This window comes from Ovis aries, chromosome 18 (assembly GCF_016772045.2).
Source record: "Ovis aries strain OAR_USU_Benz2616 breed Rambouillet chromosome 18, ARS-UI_Ramb_v3.0, whole genome shotgun sequence".
NCBI classification, from domain to species: Eukaryota; Metazoa; Chordata; class Mammalia; order Artiodactyla; family Bovidae; genus Ovis; species Ovis aries.
In genome coordinates, this window is record NC_056071.1 from 65,815,543 (window position 1) to 65,836,461 (window position 20,919).

Consider the following 20,919-nt stretch of genomic DNA (forward strand, 5'->3'; position numbering starts at 1 on the left):
TGTAGTAACCTTCAGTGCTAGTGAAATAACAGAATTAATTTTTAGCTGACCAAAATAAAAATCACCGGCCATATGCATTGGTTTCTACAAAAATCCCCTGGTCAGTAATGAGTTGAAGGGGTCAGACTTAGAGCCTGGCATGGAGAAATTCAGTTTGCAAAAAATTGAAAATAGGTTTAAAAACTAGACCTTTGGGAAAGAATCCTGGCACTAACAGCCAGAATCACAGCCGAATGTTGCTTACTGTGTGCCAGGCACTTTTCCAAGATCTCTGCCTGTCAGATCTTTTATCCTGGGAGTACCAGAGGCCCAGGAGGTCCAGCCACCTTTGGTTCAGTCAGTGAGTGGCAGAGGCCCAGGTGGGGCCAGATAGTGTGCTCCAGAGGTCAGATTCTTAATGACTATGAACAGTCTGCATCACTCATTGCCTGTTGTCACGGCAGCCCTGTGACACCGTTATTTTTATCTGTAGTTTACAAATGAGCGGTTCAAGTAATGTCACATCCTTGTCAAATTTTTGTCTGATTTTTCAGTTCTTGCCCATCTGGTAGATATAAAACTATGTCATTGTGGTTTTAATTTGTATTCTGGTTCATTGCACAATTGCTATTTTAAAGACAGTTATTTTACATTTATTTTCTCATTTAAAATTTTTGTTTTCAATAGTAGAAGGGCAGATGATAAATAGAATCCCAAAATATGTGACAGGTAAAATCTGAGCTAAAAGTAGAAACACAAGAGTAACAAAGGAGGCTTAATCCCTCTCCGACTATGTATGGCACATTAAGTAGAGAGAAAAAGATACAGATCTTTATATAGAGCTCCTCCACTAGCCCATATTACAGACTTGCGCGTTTTAAATTTAAATTATTTGGCCACACCTTGTGGCGTGCGGGATCTTAGTGCCCTGACCAGAGACGGAACTTGTGCCCCATGCAGTGGAAGCAGAGAGCCTTCACCAATTGACCACCAGGGAAGTCCCACAAATTGGTGAATTTTTTTTTAAAGCATCCCTTTCTTAGGATACATTACTGCCACGTGGCAGGAAATTATTGTGGTAACTATTGAAAACTATGATGACTGCAAGCAAAATGATTCCCTCAGGCTTGGGCACTTGCGCAGCTAGCTATGAGCAGTGGTCCAGGTAATACAATTACTAAGCCTAACTAAGAGAGATTTCTAGGCTGCATTTTCTGAACAAGCAGTAAAAACAGAAACAGAAAGCACAGACATGTGGAGCTTAAAGCGCTCGCAGAACTCCTGGGGTCTAAGAGAGAGTGCAGACGAGGATCGCAGTGTATATAGAAAGTGACACTGGGTGTCAGCACCTGCAGAATCCTGCTTTTGTTGTTCATGAAAATTTGAAACCTTAAACATATTATTGACAAAAAATGACAGTACATTAACTATGTAGTAAATTAGAAGAAGGAACAGAATAAATCTCAGGAACTAGGAATAATGTAATAATAATGGGTTTCCCAGGTGGCACAGTGGTTAAGAATCTGCCTGCCAATACAGGAAGACACAGAGTCCTGAGTTTGATTCTTGGGTCAGGCAGATCCCCTGGAGAAGGAGATGGCAATCTGCTCCAGTATTCTTGCTTGGAAAATTCAATGGACAGAGGAACCTGGCAGTCTACAGTTCATGGGGTTGCAAAGAGTCAGACACGACTCAATACCTGGAGTTCACTGTGGCTCAGATCATGAAGTCCTTATTTCAAAATTCAGGCTTAAATTGAAGAAGGTAGGGGAAATCACTAGGCCATTCAGATATGACCTAAATCAAATCCCTTAAGATTATATAGTGGAGGTGACGAATAAATGCAAGGGATTAGATCTGGTAGCCAGGGTGCCTGAAGAACCATGGATGGAGGGTTGAAACACTGTACAGGAGGCGGTCACTAAGACCATCCTGAAGAGAAAGAAATGCGAGAATGCAAAGTGGTTGTGTGAGGAGGCCTTACAAATAGCTGAGAAAGGAAGAGAAGCGGAAGACATAGAAGAAAGGGGAAAATATACCCAACTGAATGCAGAGTTTCAGAGAATAGCAAGGAGAGATAAGAAAGCCTTCTTCAGTAAACAGTGCAGAGAAGTAGAGGAAAAGAGTAGAAAGGGAAAGACTAGAGATCTCTTCAGGAAAATTGGAGGGACTTTTCTGGTGGTCCAGGGGTTAAGAATCTGCCTTGCAATGCAGGAGATGCGGGTTCAGTCCCTGACTAGGGACTGAACTAATATCCCACACGGCGTGGGGCAGCTGAGTCCCTGGACCACAACTAGAGATCCCACATGCTGCAACTAAGACCTGCCACAGCCAGAGAAGTAAGATATGCAAACGAAAAGAAAGTTGGAGACACCGAGGGCACGTTTCACGCAAGGACGGGCACGATAAAGGACAGAAGTGTTAAAGACCTAACAGAAGCAGAGGATACTAGTAAGGTGGCAAGAATGCGCAGAAATACTATACCCTTAATTACCCGGGTAACCACGACAGCTGTCAAAATGCATCAGAAACAGGGAAGAAAGCTGTAGTTCAGTCTCACAACACCCGTTCAAAAATTGGGAATTAACATAGCATACAGGCCATCCAGTTAAACATTCATCTTTGCTTGTTCCTCCCACTCACTAAATAGTAGTAAAGGAATTTAAAAGGAGTGTCAAAAATAGAGAAGACTAGCAGACAAAGAATTAAACTAACTTTGCCAGATGGAAACAGATGGTGAATAGGCACGCGTGTGTCTACACATTATTGTATGTTTTTTTCACGTAATAGATTTTGTATATCATAGCTGAAACCAGTTCCCCAAAGGAAGCAGCTAGGGACAGGAATAGGTGGCTGGTCCAGCAAGAATCATGCTGAACCATGCCACAGAATTCAGAAAGTTTAAGAATGAGTTCTGTTAGCTCCTTCTGTGGGTGGAGGTACAAGTAGAACTTAAGCAGGACTGGCTGGAAACCTGTAATTGACCTTATATCACCTTAAGGCAACCCGCCCTCCTCTCCCCCCGTAGAAATTGGGCAGGTTGTTTTCCGAAGAGGTTCAGTCAAAGAGCATTAGACTTCGGGACCCCCATACTAAAAACAAGAGCCTGCTGAGTGATGAAAATCTTCCTACCTCCTTGCTTGCTTCCCAGACCTCTCTTAGCCCTTCATGTTGCCTAAAAGGAGATTGGAGGATTCTTCTCCAGGAGAATTGAGCTAAATTAAAATATAGCTAAAGACATTTAATGTCTTTCAGTGAATCGACTAAATCTCTGCCTGGTCATCCTCTGGTCCAGCTTTTATATAACATTCGGTTTTGGTGCCTCTCTTAAATATGGGCAGACAGCCGAGAATCTCCAGATATTTGAGGATTATCTGAAGCAAACAGGAATAAGAGAAAGGAACACTAGAAGAGGAAACTCAGCTACTTTAGAAACACACACACACTGTAATTGGTGTTTTCAAAGAGCTTAGAAGGAGGGAGACAGTGCAGCGACAGCTGTTGCCCTCACGAGAGAAGAGCGTGGCGCATGGGGAAGCACTGCTGGGGAGAGGCGAGCTCCTGCTGCTGGGAAGAGACTCAGTAAAGGGGTTAGAAAAGAAAGTCAACCAAGGCTCTCAGTTCGTAGAGATGAAACTTAAGATACCACGTAAAACTGAAGTGCCAGTCGAGGAGGTCTAGTTTCTGATGAAGAGGAGTTGTAAGAACTGGGGATAGGAGGGAAGATTATCAAAGACATGTGATTTCCCAGAACTGGAGGACCTGCATTTCCAGATTGAAAGGCTTCGTGCCGGTGCAGTAGAGGACAGAAGATCTACGGTGTGTCTGGACTGAATGCTCATCCCGCAGAGACTGCGTCTGTGGGACATTGAAGCATCTATTCCTCAGAATTGGAAGAAAGGGGGGAGAGATAGGTCATAAAGAATTGTAACAGAATGTCATCGTAGAAGTCCGTGTCACTGTAAACTGGAAGAAAATGGATCAAAGCCTTTAAAAATTTGAGAGAACTGAATATTCCTGTGTAAAAGAATGAAACTGGACCCCTGTCTTACTCCACTCACAAAAATTAACTCAAAATGGATTAAGGATTTAAGTGGAAGATCTGAAAACAAAGTTCGTGGAAGAAAGCAGAGGGGAAAAGCTCCTTGACGTTGTTCTCAGCAATGACTTTTTATATGACACTGAGCACAAGCACGGAGAGTGGGTCTACAGAACTTCTGCACAGCCAAGAAAAAAGCAGTCAGCAAAATGAGAAGGCACCTGCGGAATGGACGAGAAGGGGCTCTTAAAACCCAGCAGCAAAGGAGCAAAGGAAAAAGGAGCAAAGAAAACCCTAAAGAATCCAAGTTTAAAAAAACAAAGGATCTGAATAGAAATTTTTCCAAAGAAGACTTTTGCCGGGGTCCAGCCCCGGTGGATCCAGGGTGATTTGAAGGTGGGGACGGAGTCGGCGTCCTTGGAAAAGTACGTATTTAATTATAGATATATAGAGAGATTAGAAACGGATAGTATAGTAGGAAAATTAGTGGAGAAAAAGAGGCTGAATAACTTGGTTTACGTGGAATAGCATCCATGCTCCAGATGGGAATTCAGCCAGAAAAACGGGGAGAAAGAAAGAACAACATGGGGGAATCAGTCTTTCCGGAAACTGATCCGATTTCTTTATTTTGGGGTTTGCTTATATACCTTTTGTTACACATAGGGATGAATATGGAGTCACGCGGGGGTCAGCAGTCCTGACCTTTATCAAAATCAGGTGCTTCACATAAATGTATTAAAAAAAAAGGTCTTAGGGATTTTACATCATCTTCTGGCCATGAGACCTGCTGACATTTTACGACCCTTTCTTTCTGATAACCAAAAAACTTACTTTTTCCAAGGGTGTTTTTTCTTAAACCAGGCACCACCCTCCAAATAAAGTTACATTCCTATAGGGTGAGGGTGTAGTGAGTTACAAATCAAGAAAGGAATTTATTTAACCCAAGGTTAACATGATTAATCTTAAAGGTTACTACTTATTTCTCCTATATGCTTAAAGGCTGATGCTTATTTCTCCTATATGCTAATTATATTCATTATAAGGGCAGGGAACATGGACATTTAGCAGCAAACATCAGCCCAACAAACGAAAATCCTTTCACCGATGTTCCCCTTAAGATCTATTTAGTCTTAAGATAGTGATAAAGTTACATTTTTACACAGCAAAGACACAGTGATTTATAACAAAATACAGTGATCTATTACAAAAGAGAAAATTCATTAACTTAAAAAGCCTAGTATTGCTAACCTTAAAAACTACTATATTTCCTTTCTTATATTCCAAATACATTGATTAATATATTCCCAGGTGCCTAAGGATATGGAGGCCTGGTGGCAATCATTGACTCAATAATGAGAAAAGCCCTATGCTAATTAAGACTCTCAAAATACTCCAAAACTCTCTGTGCTGTTTATGGTTGAGAGGTAGTAAATAATCATGTGCTTAGTGGCAGGAGTATGGATAATCCTGTCACACAAGCTAGTCTGTCAGCAGAGAGGTTTGACCTGAAACACGCTTGTCACACCCAGGGCAGGGAATTAGCAACAATTATTGGCACAACAAATCAAAAACCCTTCACCAATATAATTCCTAACCAACCCACTATACTAATAATTTCCAACTCCCCAAAAGAATTTGCCTTTAGTAAGTCTAAACATCTCCTGCCTCTCAGATTGGGAGGCTGTAAACAATCACATGTGGCCAGATGAACCTATACAGGCGAGCTAGATAACCTTCAGAGGAGTCTGTAAGCTGAAACACCCTTGTCACACCCAGGAATTTTTATTGCCTTGGAGCTGCACGTTTACTCCTCCTCCGAGAGAAACGGTTATGGGGGAGAGCCCCCCGAAAAGTCAGAGGTGTAGGTGAGAGCATAAAACAGACTCTGGTTTTGGGGGAAGATGCTCGGGAACAGAGGGTTTCCTGAGGCTTGATCACGCCTTTGCGTATGCCAAGCCTCTTTCCTCATGACCTTTGCCATGGGCGGAGTTCCTCACGCTGGCCCCCAGCAGACTTTCAAATAACCAACAAGTACATGAAAAGGTGTTTAACATCACTAACCATAAGGGGAATGCAAACTGAAACCACAGTGAGATATCACTTCACACCTGTTAGAACCGTTACACTCTACACTCAAAAGAGTGTAGAGAAATGGGAAATGTGTACTGTTGGTCAGAATCTAAACAACTATGGAAAACAGTGTGGAGGTTTCTCAAAAAATTAAAAATAGAGCTATCATACAACTCAGCAATCCATTTCTGAGTGTATATCCAAAGGAAATACAGTTACTATCTCAGAGAGGTGTCTGACCTCCCATGTTTGTTGCAGTGTTGCTCTCAATAGCCAAGTCAGGGCAACAGCCTAAGTGTTCATTGACAGATGAGTGGATTAGAAAGGTGTGAGGGGTATTGTTATTATATATTCCATAATTGTATATATTATATGTATTATATAATAATAAGAATATTATTCAGCTGTAAAAATGGAAATCCTGCCTTTTGTGACAACATGGATGGACCTTAAGTGCATTATGCTGAGTTAAACCAGACAAAGACCAACACTTGTTCAGTCACTCAGTTGTGTCGACTCTTTGCGACCCCATGGACAGCAGCACACCAGGCTTCCCTGTCCTTCACCATCTCCTGGAGTTTGCTCAGACTCGTGTCCATTGGGCTGGTGATGCCATCCAACCATCTCATTCTCTGTCATTCCCTTTTCCTCCTGCCTTCAATCTTTCCCAGCATCAAAGTCTTTTCTAATGAGTTGGCCCTTTGCATCAGGTGGCCAAAGTATTGGAGCTATGATATCAATTATGTGGAATCTGAAAAAAAGAAAAAAATGAATTCATATAAACAGTGTTGATAGTGGTTACCAGGGAGTGGGAGGTTGAGGGAAATTGGGGTCAGAGGGTACAGACTTCCAGTTGTAGGATGGGTAAGTTCCAGGCTTCTAATGTACAGCATGGGGACTGTGGTTAACAAGTATTGGGTACTTGAAAGTTGCTATGAGAATGGATCTTAAATATTCTCACCATAACAACAACAAAAAAATGGTAATCATGTGAGGTGAAGGACATGTTAACTAACTTTATTGTGGTAAAGATTTCACAGTATCTGTGTGTATCGAATCATCACATTGTACACCTTTGACTTAATATATATTATATGTCAAGTATATCTCTTTAAAATGGGGGTGGGGCCCTTTCAGAGAAAACTTCACTGTTACCAACTTTTTGGTACCAAAAAGTTACCAGAGAAAACTTTAGAATTCTTTACCCAGCCAGATGTCAATCAAATCTGAAGGTAGAATCAGAACATTGTGGGCCATGCAAGGTCTTGAATTTAGACATCTGCTTACCCTTCCTCAGGAATATTGGTGGGACTAGCAAGAGAGAATACTAACAAGTGGGAAAGTATAGGATCCAGAACAGGAAGTCCAATACAGCGAGTCTTAAGAACAGAACAAAGGTCTCCAGAATACTGATATCTTCAGAGAGGGAGAAAGAATACTTGACTATTTGAAAGTATTTGAGAGGAGATATACACTTCCATTATTGATATTTCTCCCGGCAATCTTGATTCCAGCTTGTGTTTCTTCTAGTCCAGCATTTCTCATGATGCACTCTGCATAGAAGTTAAATAAGCAAGGTGACAATATACAGCCTTGACGTACTCCTTTTCCTACTTGGAACCAGTCTGTTGTTTCATGTCCAGTTCTAACTGTTGCTTCCTGACCTGCGTACAGATTTCTCAGGAGGCAGGTCAGGTGGTCTGGTATTCCCATCTTTTGAAGGATTTTCCAGTTTATTGTGATCCACACAGTCAAAGGCTTTGGCATAGTCAATAAAGCAGAAATAGATGTTTTTCTGGAACTCTCTTGCTTTTTCCATGATCCAGCGGATGTTGGCAATTTGATCTCTGGTTCCTCTGCCTTTTCTAAAACCAGCTTGAACATCAGGAAGTTCACAGTTCAGGTGTTGCTGATTCCTGGCTTGGAGAATTTTGAGCATTACTTTACTAGCATGTGAGATGAGTGCAATTGTGCGGTAGTTTGAGCATTCTTTTGCATTGCCTTTCTTTGGGATTGGAATGAAAACGGACCTTTTCCAGTCCTGTGGCCACTGCTGAGTTTTCCAAATTTGCTGGCATATTGAGTGCAGCACTTTCACAGCATCATCTTTCAGGATTTGAAATAGCTCTACTGGAATTCCATCATCTCCACTAGCTTTGTTCATAGTGATGCTTTCTAAGGCCCGCTTGACTTCACATTCCAGGATGTCTGGCTCTAGATGAGTGATCACACCATCGTGGTTATCTGGGTCGTGAAGATCCTTTTTGTACAGTTCTTCTGTGTATTCTTGCCACCTCTTCTTAATATCTTCTGCTTCTGTTAGGTCCATACCATTTCTGTCCTTTATCGAGCCCATCTTTGCATGAAATGTTCCGTTGGTATCTCTGATTTTCTTGAAGAGATGTCTGGTCTTTCCCATTCTGTTCTTTTCCTCTGTTGCTTTGCATTGATCGCTGAAGAAGACTTTCTTATCTTTCTTGCTATTCTTTGGAACTCTGCATTCAGATGGGTATATCTTTCCTTTTCTCCTTGGCTTTTCGCTTCTCTTCTTTTCAGAGCTATTTGTAAGGCCTCCCCAGACAGCCATTTTGCGTTTTGCATTTTTTTTCTATGGGGATGGTCTGACAGAATGTGGTCCACTGGAGAAGGGAATGTCAAACCACTTCAGTATTCTTGCCTTGAGAACCCCATGAACAGTATGAAAAGGCAAAATTATAGGATACTGAAAGAGGTACTCCCCAGGTCAGTAGGTGCCCAATATGCTACTAGAGGTCAGTGGAGAAATAACTCCAGAAAGAATGAAGGGATGGAGCCAAAGCAAAAACAATACCCAGCTGTGGATGTGACTGGTGATAGAAGCAAGGTCCGAAGCTGTGAAGAGCAATATTGCATAGGAACCTGGAATGTCAGGTCCGTGAATCAAGGCAAATTGGAAGTGGTCAAACAAGAGATGGCAAGAGTGAACGTCTACATTCTAGGAATCAGCGAACAAAAATGGACTGGAATAGGTGATTTAACTCAGATGACCATTATATCTGCTACTGCGGGCAGGTTATATCAGTAACCTCAGATATGGAGATGACACCACCCTTATGGCAGAAAGTGAAGATGAACTAAAAGTTCACTTGATGAAAGTGAAAGAGGAGAGTGAAAACGTTGGCTTAAAGCTCAACATTCAGAAAACGAAGATCATGGCATCCGATCCCATCACTTCATGGGGAATAGATGGGGAAACAGTAGAAACAGTGTCAGACTTAATTTGGGGGGGCTCCAAAATCACTGCAGATGGTGACTGCAGCCATGAAATTAAAAGACGCTTACTCCTTGGAAGAGAAGTTATGACCAACCTAGATAACATATTCAAAAGCAGAGACATTACTTTGCCGACTAAGGTCCGTCTAGTCAAGGCTATGGTTTTTCCTATGGTCATGTATGGATGTGAGAGTTGGACTATGAAGAAGGCTGAGCGCCGAAGAATTGATGCTTTTGAACTGTGGTGTTGGAGAAGACTCTTGAGAGTCCCTTGGACTGCAAGGAGATCCAACCTGTCCATTCTGAAGGAGATCAGCCCTGGGATTTCTTTGGAAGGAATGATGCTAAAGCTGAAGCTCCAGTACTTTGGCCACCTCATGTGAAGAGTTGACTCATTGGAAAAGACTCTGATGCTGGGAGGGATTGGGGGCAGGAGGAGAAGGGGACGACCAAGGATGAGATGGCTGGATGGCATCACGGACTTGATGGACGTGAGTCTGAGTGAACTCCGGGAGTTGGTGATGGACAGGGAGGCCTGGCGTGCTGCGATTCATGGGGTCGCAAAGAGTCGGGCATGACTGAGGGACTGAACTGAACTGAACTGATACACTTCTGTTACAAAGCTTAAGGATGGACCAGTAAAGTGAGAGATAAATAGAAAACCTAAGTGAACAAGATAACTAAAACAATTATTAGCTCAAAAGAAATTAAAACATTTTTGATAAATAAAGAATGGAGATGCATTGCTAGTGTGGCTGTAAAGAATATTTATAATGCAGGCTGAATAGTTGAGCCAAATATTATGGTGACTGATCAGAGGAAGGAGGGAAGGGATGTGGGGTGGGGAGGCAGGATGTAAGAGCAGTCTTCATTGCTAATATTACCAAGTCAATAGTTAATCAAGAGGAAGGAGCTAAGAAATCATATAGACTAGTGGCACTTCTGTTCCGAAGTAAGGCAGCTCAGATACCTGAGATAAGTGGGCTTTTTGCTGTGAACAAGGGTTGAGGGTGGAGAGAGAGACTGCATTACACAGTTCGACTTTCAAAGCTGCATATATGCACTACTTTATCAATAAAAATTAAACAATATTTATTTAGCCAAAACTATAATAGAACCTCATGAAGAGGTTGGAGAAGGAAAGCACAAGTCTGTTTGGAAAGGCTTTAGGAAAGCTAAATCCACAGTGGGAAATCAAGGAAGCCATAGAGTCTGGCATGTTAGAAATATGTAGGTGAACGATAGATGACATAGCTCAAGAAGCTGAAACGCTTGTCTCTGAAAAGCCAGCAAAGAAAGGGTCAGGATGAATTTGGATAAGTACCCAACGTTGTCTGCTGTTGCAGGCTAAGATCCTGTTTCCTAACTATAGAAAAAGTCTTGGAAATTGAGGCGAAACAGGAGTATATAAGCTAATAGAAAATAGTCAGAAGATATACTCAGGCAATTAATAGGACAGATGGTCAGTGTTCAAGTAAAAATGTTCAACATCCACATCTGAAAAGATAATGTGTTTTTCACATCAGATTTGCGAAAAGCTGATAATTAATATTGTTGGCAAGAGTGTGGAGAATCAGGAACTCTCTTATTGGCAGTAATGTAAATTAATATAGTTTTAGAGAATAATATAGTACTGACAAAATTTTAAAAGCATGTATGCCCTTTGGCTTCCATTCAGTTTCTAGGAATCTGCTCTGCCAAGAGAGTTTCAGAAATGTATGAGGATGTATATATACAAGGATGCTCACTATAATAGTTCAGTAGCCAAAAGTTAGCAATAACCCTACTACGTGATACCAGTAAACTGCTGGTTAATTACATGCAGTACACCTACACATGGGCTTCCCTGGTGACTCAGTAGTAAAGAGTCTGCCTGCCAAGCAGGAGACTCTGGTTTGCTCCCTGGGTTGGGAAGATTCCCCTGGAGAAATATATGGCAACCCACTCCAGTGCTCTTGCCTGAGAAATCCCATGGACAGAGAAGCCTGGTAGACTGTAGTCCATAGGGTCACAAGGACATAGAGGCTGAGCAGCAACAACGTCCACACATTTGTCTCCCCTCATCTGTAGGCAGCTCTTCCTGGGTGGGAGACAGGTCGCGGCTTTTGCCTAGTGTTAGACAAATAGATTTTAATAATGCTTTTAATTATTTTCTCTGTCATGTGTTAGCTTTCCTATTCTGTTGTTTATTTTCATGTTAGGGTGGTTCTGAGAGTAATGAAACTCTCTTTAAGCTCCTTAGGTTTTGCCTTACTGTGCTGGCTGTCATATTTGCTGGTCTTTAAAGACATTCCCTGGGAAACTTGCTTGCCTTCCACCCACCGGCAGCTTTGGCCCACACCATGAAAAAAATAGTAAACTCTCTTGTTAACAGTCCTTAGAATAGAGCAACTTTCCCCTTTTATCAAAAAAAAAAAAAAAAAGAAGAACACTTTATTTTCAACCTTTTTCTTAAAATTAATTGGAGAAAAGGAGATAGATAATTAGATATTTAGATCTAATTTAGATAAATAGATAATTAAATAGATAATTCAGTTGTGCTTCAGAGTTCATAGGACAGATAAAAGTCAAAGTCTTTACCTGTCCAGATGCCTGCCCAGAGACAGCCAGTGGCATCCGTTTCTTTGGTCCTTACAGAAATACCCTGTTTATGGAGAGGCGAAGACATGTATGTGTTTTTCTTTTTCACACCAGTGCCTTTCCTGGACAGTTCCTTTGCCATGAACTCTGGCGTTTGCCAGGCTCTCTCCCTTAGTGCTGTCTGAGGGTCTTTGATTTGTTCTTTCCTTCAGCAGAAGTTCTGTGATCGGTGTGGTGAGTGAGACAGAGGGACATACTGAGGAGAAGTAGGTGATCCTCCTTCCCTCCTTCCTTCATGAAGTACCCCAGAGATGTTAGGGCCAGGGAGGCTGCTTGTAAATCGAGGTTTGTGACCCCGCTTGTCAGTCTAGGGGGACACTGGATCCTGGTGTCTGGGTTTCGTTCGGTCACTCCAGCTGCATTTTTCTGTGTCCGTATTGTGACCCCCATCTCGTTTTCACTCTGAGATGCTTGTTCGTTGATGTTTCTATCTTTGCATTTTTCAGTTAGGCGGTTGTCACTTCCTTCGAAGGATACTACCCCTATGCTGATAATTCTGCAGAATAGCCCAGATTTCTTCCTGAGCTTTAAACCAAAATGCCAGCTACTGAGCTTTGTTTTCACTATCGTCACTTAATTGCCCTTCACGTGGTGTGTCCTAAACCAGACTCGGCCTGCCACCCTTCCTCACTGCAGCTTGAGTCTTCTCTGTCTCACAGTGGCAGCCAAATTCACAAACATGGGTGTCAGCTTCAACTCTGCCTCCCTCTCCCTTACCCACTGAGTGTTTCTTATTTATAACCTTGGGTTTACAGTACAGCTCCTTCCTAGTAAAGAGGAGGTTGGTGGTTGTATGCCTGTTCATTTTTTGTAGCCATAAGTGGTCCCCCAGTCAGTTGCCCAGCTGGCAGGCTCTCAGCCTTTGGCCTGTCTCATACCTGTGTGTCCCGAGAAGCCAGTCGGGTCACTTTTGCCGCAGTTTGATGACTGTGACAATACCTCACCCCATGCCCTCTCTGATATGCTTATTTTATCTTTTTAATTTTATGTATTTATATTTGGCTGTGCTGGGTCTTTGTTGCTGTGTGGGTTTCCTGTCTCGTTGCCAAGCACGGGCTTCTCAGTGCGGTGGCTTCTCTTGTTCAGAGCACAGGCTCTAGGCGCTCGGGCTTCAGGAGCTGCGGCTCGGGGGCTCTAGAACCCAGCTCAGCAGTTGACACGCAGGTTCGGTTGCTCTCTGGCATGTGCGATCTTCCTGGATGAGGGGTTGAACCCGTGTCTCCTGCGTGGGCAGGCAAATTCCTCACCACTGAACCCCCAGTAAAAACCCTGCTTATTTTATTTTTAGGTCAATTGATAAAATTGTTTTTTCCCAAGGATAATTTCTGTATGTCCTCGGTCCTGCGTTTGGGGACGTTTGTTTTTTTCTGTGGTACTGTAGGCTTAGTGTCTCTTCAGTATTCTCATCACCAGGATCCAGGTCTTTGCCTTCAGAAATGTTTGTTCTCCTCCTATCTGGCAATTCCTAAAGGACATAAAAATGGGAAGATGCATAGAACAGGGGTCCCCAAACTCCAAGGTCTAGTGCCTGATGATCCGAGGTGGAGCTGATGTAGTAACAGTAGAAACAAAGTGCATGATAAACGCAATGTGCCTGAATCATCCCGGAACAGCCCCCACCCCACCATCCACTGAAAACTTGTCTTCCGCAAGATTAGCTCCTGGTGCCAAAAAGGTTGGGGACCGCCAGTGTAGAAGATGGAGATTGATGAAGAGAGGAGAATTCTTTCACTTCACGCATTTTTGTGTTACTTCATTTTATTTTTTACAACTAGCATCTGCGTAAGGTTGAAAAGGAATGTAGAGGAGTAAGACAGTAGAAATCGGGGAGCTGCTTATTTAAATGTCCTTTTATAGTAGCAAAACTTAAAAAAAATATTGTACTATTCTAGTGAGGCCTTTCCTTAAAGTGCATGTTTTCAGCAAATTATTTCTACCCAAATTTATCTTCCACCATCAGGTTCACAGTTGATGGCAATGAGATCTCTGGCATGTTAATCACATACGCAAATTGTCAACTTTAAAAAAAGTTCTGTGCCAGTACCCACCTGTTGCTCTGGAGTTTTCTGTATTGCCAACTTGTAATGTATCCATTGTTTTACTTGTACATTTCAAAGGTGGCTGTTTGGAATCATGAGATGAGTTAGGATTTTGGAGTCAGACAACTCAGACTCTGAACTCTGGCATGTGTTAGCTGGAAAACTTGGACTGGTTTCTTAACTTTCTCAGTACTCCTTTCCTGTGCACTGGAGATGATCGTAGTCGCCTGACAAGAGTTGTGAAAATTCAGTCAGATCATAGCCATGGAGCATCTAGCGCTGAACTTCAGACACGGGCGACACCCGACAGCTACTAGCTTCACGCCTCCTCTCCCCACCCGCTTCAATTGAGTTGGTATAGAGTTGATTCTAGTTTCTGCCTAATATGTAATTCTGCTGCTGCTGCTGCTGCTGCTGCTGCTGCTGCTGCTAAGTCACTTCAGTCGTGTCCGACTCTGTGCGACCCCATAGAGGGCAGCCCAAAGGCTCCCCCGTCCCTGGGATTCTCTAGGCAAGAACACTGGAGTGGGTTGCCATTTCCTTCTCCAGTGCATGAAAGTGAAGTCGCTCAGTCGTGTCCGACCCTCAGCGACCCCATGGGCTGCAATCTTCCAGGCTCCTCCATCCATAGTATTTTCCAGGCAAGAGTACTGGAGTGGGGTGCCATTGCCTTTTCCAGTGTAATTCTGACAGAGGTAAATACATAAAGTTATTTGGTGATACCCTGACGCTGTCCAACTGGGAGACCTTTGGCTACTCTATCTGCCTACAGAAAGAAACTTGTACTGTTCATCCCTCTGTCTGGTCCCACTCACCTATCCTGTGTGTTTTCACAACACATCCCTTGGTGTGGCCTCTGCTGTGTGTAACTCAGTTCAGTCCCTCAGTCCTGTCTGACTCTTTGCGACCCCATGGACGGCAGCCCCCCAGGCTTCCCTGTCCATCACCAGCACCCAGAGCTTGCTCAAACTCATGTCCATTGAGTCGGTGATGCCATCCAATCATCTCATCCTCTTTCGTCCCCTTCTCATCCTGTGTTCAATCTTTCCCAGCATCAAGGTCTTTTCCAGAGAGTCAGTTCTTCACATCAGGTGTCTTAAGTACTAGAGCTTCAGTTTCAGCATCAGTCCTTCCAGTGAACACTCAGAACTGATTTCCTTTAGGACTCTGTAATTGGATCTCCTTGCAGTCCAAGGGACACTCAAGAGTCTTCTCTGACACCACAGTTCAAAAGCATCAATTCTTTGGCCCTCAGCTTTCTTTATAGCATGGCTACAGGAAAAACCATAGCTTTGATTAGACGGACCTTTGTTGCTAAACTAATGTCTCTGCTTTTTCATATGCTGTCTAGGTTGGTCATAGCTTTTCTTCCAAGGAGCAAGCATCTTTTATTTTCATGGCTGCAGTTACCATCTGCACTGATTTTTGGATCCCCCCCAAAAAGATAAAGTCTGTCACTGTTGGCTTTGTTTCCCCATCTGTTTGCCATGAAGTGATGGGACCAGATGCCATGATCTTAGTTTTCTGAATGTTGAGTTTAAGCCAACTTTTTCACTCTTTTCTCTCACCTTCATCAAGAGGCTCTTTGGTTCCTCTTCACTTTCTGCCGTAAGGGTGGTATCATATGCATATCTGAGGTTATTGATATTTTTCCCGACAATCTTGACTCCAGCTTGTGTTTCATCCAGCCCAGCGTTTCTCATGATGTACTCTGCATGTAAATTAAACAAGCAGGGTGACAATATACAGCCTTGACGTACTCCTTTCCCAATTTGGAACCAGTCTGTTGTTCCATGCCCTGTTCTGATTGTCGCTTCTTGACCTGCATACAGATTTGGTTTTCAAACTTCAGTGTGTTTCCTCTAGTGTATTACCTACTACTGCTCTCTAAAAATTACTCTAAAACTTAGCAACTTAGAACCTGTGTTATCTCAGTTTCTTTGAGTCATCTGTTTGCGAGTAACTTAGTTGGATGGTTCTGGCTCAGATGCTGTCAAGATATTTGGGGAAGAGCCGCAGTTGCAGGTGCCCACAGGTTTGATTGGGGCTGGTGCATCTGCTTCTAGAAGGCCCTATCACCTGGCTTTTGTCTAGGGCCTGCAGTTCCTCACCAGCCACAGGTATGAGTCCTCGTTTCCTTGCCATCTGGGCCCGTCCATTGAGGTACTTAATGTCCTTAGGACATGCCCATCAGTGATCTGTGAGGGCAGGGAGGGCGGCCCGTGCCTTTACAGCTTAGTCTCTGAAGCCCCCTCCCTACCGCCCTGCTTTCCTCTCCTCATGAAAAGTGAGCCACTAAGTGCAGTCCACACTGAAAGGGAGGAATATTAAGTTTTACCTTTTGAGAGGAGGATTGTCAAAGTATTTGTGGACCTGTTTTAAAAGCACCACACCAGGGGTGCAGGTTGAAATGTAAAATTCTCAAAGCTCATTTCAGATCTAGTGATAGGTAGAACCCAGGAACCTATAGTTTGCACAGATACCCTAATGTTCTGATGCTGGTGGTGTAAAGTCCACACCTGGAAACCCGCGCTCTGCCAGATGGAGCACCTGGTCTTCTTGAAATAGTCTTCACTGGTTGCACCCCACTGTCTTGCTCAGATCCCCAGCCCATTCTGAACCGCATAAATCCAGTTACCTCCATGGGGCCCATCTCCGCAGGCAGAGGCGAGCTCTCTGTCCCTTGGGTCCCTGCAGGCCCCCGTCTTTCTCCTGCTCTCTGGTTCTGGTGTTGGAGAGCTGTGCTGCTAGTAGGATATGAGTTGTTTTTATGGGGCCTCTTTTGCCAGCAGAACTGTGACAACCCTGTCATAGGCATTCTGCTACTCAGGATCTGAAAGCAGTGTGGTCATTAGAATGCGAAGGAGACTGGCTCAAACCACACTTCTTGGTAGTCAGTACTTTCTTGCAGGCATTTATCAAACAAATGAGTTCCTGTTGCGTGCCAGGCTGGGTTTCGAGGTTCTGCTGGTGACAGGAGGCAGACGCGCTCCCTGTAGATGAGGCGGCAAAAATGAACTGATAAACACAATGTATTATCACAACGTGAAAGACATTCTGGGAAAGAAGTGCTGTGATGTAAAACAAAGGAAACCTACTTAGATAAGGTTTTCAGAGAATCTGCCTGAGACTTGAAGGATGAAAAGGAGAAAAAATTGTAAGGAAAGGAGTTAGTATGTTCTGGGAGAAGTCAGAGTGCCTGGAGGTGAGGCTGAGAGTGTAGGCAGCCTGCCATGGCCGTGGTCAGGGCTTCATTCTAAACACAGCGTCCTGAGCTGAGTTAGTGTGATAGCCAGCCTGTCGCTCTCCTAATTTAACAGTCGTAGAAATAACTGGGAGGCTCAAGTCATAGATACAAGTCCAGCTGTAATGAATTGGGAAAGCAGGGCTCCTGTGTTTGCTTAACAGAGGGAGACGAAGAAGGAGCCCACGCCCTTAGTGGATGATCCAGGATTCTAGGTGGTCCTGTTTAGTTGCTTCAGGCGTGTCCGATTCTTGGCAACCCTATGGACTTATAGCCTGCCAGGCTCCTGTGTCCATGGCATTTCCCAGGGAAGAATGCTGCAGTGGGTTGTCATTTCCTTCTCCAGGGGAATCTTCCCAACCCAGGGATCGAACCTGCGTCTCTTGTGTCTCCTATTTGGCAGGCAGATTCTTTACCACTGCACCACCTGGGAAGCCCAGTATCGTAGACAGAAAGGCTGTTGATCTTGATTCCATTTTTTAAGCTCTGAGCTGTTTGTAGGTCAGATGCTGTGCTTCCATGCCTATAGGTTGCTGATGCATTTCTAGATTAGACCCGGTGGACAAAGACAAGTGCAGGGAGAGTCCCAGCTTCTTGTCCCATAGGCAGCTGCTCCTTGTTTCTCAGACCTCTTTCTAGCCTTGCCTCCTCCATGCTGTGATACCCCGGGTGCTAGGAGACTAGTTCTAACCACATTCCCCATAGAAAGATAGGAGAACCTTGGAATATCTTTCCTCTCTTTTTCTGGTTTCCACTGGTTTGCAGGAGGGTTGTCTAAGATGGCCTTTAAAATTCTGTTATTTTATGAGATCTCATATTAGCCCAGATCATGATGCTGTGACCCGCCTCTGAATTCACAGCATGTTTATACAGCAACAGTTTAATATTCTGCCTTATTCTGTGTGATGGCTAGGCAGCTTGAAGTGTTTTTATTTAAAGCCTTATAGAATTGCTTGGAATTATCAATCTAATACACTCATGATACAGTTCATTGGGCCTGTACAAGTTTTGATTTGCAGAATTACAGTTCCTCAATAGATACTGAATCGGACTAAGTCTAATAACAAACTGTTCCTGCTTAAATCTGATTTCTGTGTTCAAGATAGCAAAATATAATTCAAAGTATAATTCACAATAGCAAAATATCATCCTCCTCTGGGAACTCTGCTTTTTCATACGATAAAACTGACGCATTAGTATTGGAGCATTAAAATGGACTCATTTAGTATTAGACAACAAAACTACATCATAATTACTCTGAATTTCCATGTCTTAGATGTGGACTACTAAACATTATCAGTGAATCGGTTATCTAACAGAAAAATTTAATTTATATTGCTACTGTGGAATATAATGTTTAATAATGTGTGTTGGGGGGATTGTGTGTGTGTTTGTTTTTCAGCTCTTCAGAGAAGTAAGAATAATGAAGATTTTAAATCATCCAAACATAGGTACTTTCTGCTTTCTTAAATACTTTTGGGTCTAAATGCATTCTTGAAAGTTTTTCATAAAGTTAAACATATATTCCAGAAGTGACAGGAGATTTCTTCCCTTCTCCCATTCCAGGTACACTTTTAGAATATATGTGTGTGTGTGTGTGTGTGTGTGTATAGTTGATCATTTCTGTTAACTTTTTGAAATTGCTAAGGATAGGTTAAAAGATTCAGTATTAAACATTTAAATGTAAAGCTTTAATTTAGTAGAAACGTCTGTAATCAGATTGTAATTTTCTAAATTTTAATATATCAAAATGTCATAATTGTACCTAAATTTTAGATAGAGGGAATTACAGTAAGCTAAAGTTTTCAAGGGTGTTTTTTGCTCTAGCTGTATCCCTAAGAAAATAATGGTGCATTGAAACATATTTTTAAAAATAAAGGGAATTTCCTGTCAGTCCAGTGGTTAGGACTCCATGCTTCCAGTGCAGGGGTGCAGGTTCGATCCCAGGTGAGAGAACTAAGATCCTACATGCTGCTCAGCACAGCCAAGAAAAACATACAGGGTACTTCCTAATACAGGTTTTTGGTGTGAATTGTTACACACTGTACAGACCTGCTTTCTATGTCCTCTTGCTTTATGCAGTGAGGTGTGTCTAAAGATGAGGGTGGGTCATGGTCCTGCCCTCATCATAGGTGTAGGAACAACATGAAAGCTGACCCTGTGTATACACCTCAGTGAATAGTGTTGATTCCATGCATAATGCAGATCTTTTAAAATAAAACAACTGCTTTCTTACATAGTAATAGGTCCTACCATCTAAAAATATTTGAAATGCTACCAAGCCATTATCCCCTTATTGGTGATGTTAGTTAAGACGTGAACGATCCATATCTGGGTTGTGACAGGGCTAGGGAGAATAGAGAGGGTTGTGGCAGGATATGGCAGTGCAAAGAGGCCTCCATATTGCACTGCAGCTGTGTGAGGGCAGCCAGCCAGCGCTGGACTGCAAACTCCAACTCCCCGCCGCCAACGCACTGCCAAGAGCCAGCCAGTTTGTTTTAGTTTCTTCTTAAGTTGTACCCTGATTGAAGTTCTCTGCTTACTACTAAATGACATATCTTTGAAAATATAAATTCCCATTGGATTAAAATAGTTTTCCTAGAAGAGCCAGTATTTGCATTGGAATTTTATTTTTTAATTCATTTTTGGCTTGGCAGGTCTGAGTTTCCCAACCAGGGATCAAACCCAGGCCCCCTGCAGTGAAAGCTCAGAGTCCTGACCACTGCACTGCCAGGGAATTCCCCCTGCATTGGAATTACAGAATTTACTAATATGTTGACGGTTTACCAGCATATGCCTGAAATTTATTTAAATAATTTTTCTTAACAACCTGAACATATGCCATCTTAGAAATGATATGATAGTTTTAACTCACCAGTTTGACAAACACATCAAATACTGTGCAAGCTACTGATTTGATTTAATATTCTGTATTAAAGCATCAGAAAATAACCCACAATAGAAGAGACTAGCATTCTCCCTCACTGCTCTCCTTTTTGCTGAATTTAATTGTAACATATGTATTAACAAAATAGATACAGGACATAGTGATTTGATAGTTTTAGAAATCAACTTCCGTTTTATTTAAAAATTACATATTTCTGATGGATTTGTTATGGTTTTATGAATTAGCAGTAATGGAAATATTAGTTTTATCTGTAATAAGAGACTGCTATAGCAGTCACACTGACCCATTGAAAATAATTAAAAAGTTCTTTTCAGTATAACCTGTTCTATTTTTCAATCTCTGGCTTTAGAATAGAAACAAAGGAATCTTAGGAATTCCCTGGTGGTCCAGTGGTTAGGACCCTGCACACTCACTGACAGGGCCCAGGTTGGATCCCTGGTCAGATCCCTGGTGAAGGAGCTAAGATTCTGCATGCTGCATGGCTTGGACAAACAAAAATAAAATATACATCATTAAAAAAGAAAGGAATCTTTTTCTCTGAGAATTGTGATAAATTTCTTAAGCAACAAAAGTCTCAAGTGGAATTCTATGTATCCTTAAACCCACAATGACAGGTGAATGGACTGGAACATACAGGGGTAGGATAGATACAGGCATCCTGCAGGGGCATGAAGATAACTGCTGAGTGCGTCCTGAAGTTACAGTGTTTGAGAACCCAGAATTTATGTTTATTTTTATGGAATTCCAT

The 20,919-nt window shown here is 42.5% G+C and overlaps 1 protein-coding gene across 10 annotated transcripts in view; it reads left to right on the forward strand.

Annotated features, from left to right (window-relative positions):
• The window catches only part of MARK3 (microtubule affinity regulating kinase 3), a 110,981-nt gene that overhangs the window by 53,845 nt on the left and 36,217 nt on the right, over positions 1-20,919 (forward strand). For all 10 annotated transcript variants that reach the window (XM_012099079.5, XM_004018007.6, XM_012099084.5 and 7 more), the window contains one exon: positions 18,666-18,714. In XM_012099079.5, coding sequence (XP_011954469.1) covers positions 18,666-18,714 — 49 coding nt within the window. The remainder of the gene's footprint in view (positions 1-18,665; positions 18,715-20,919) is intronic.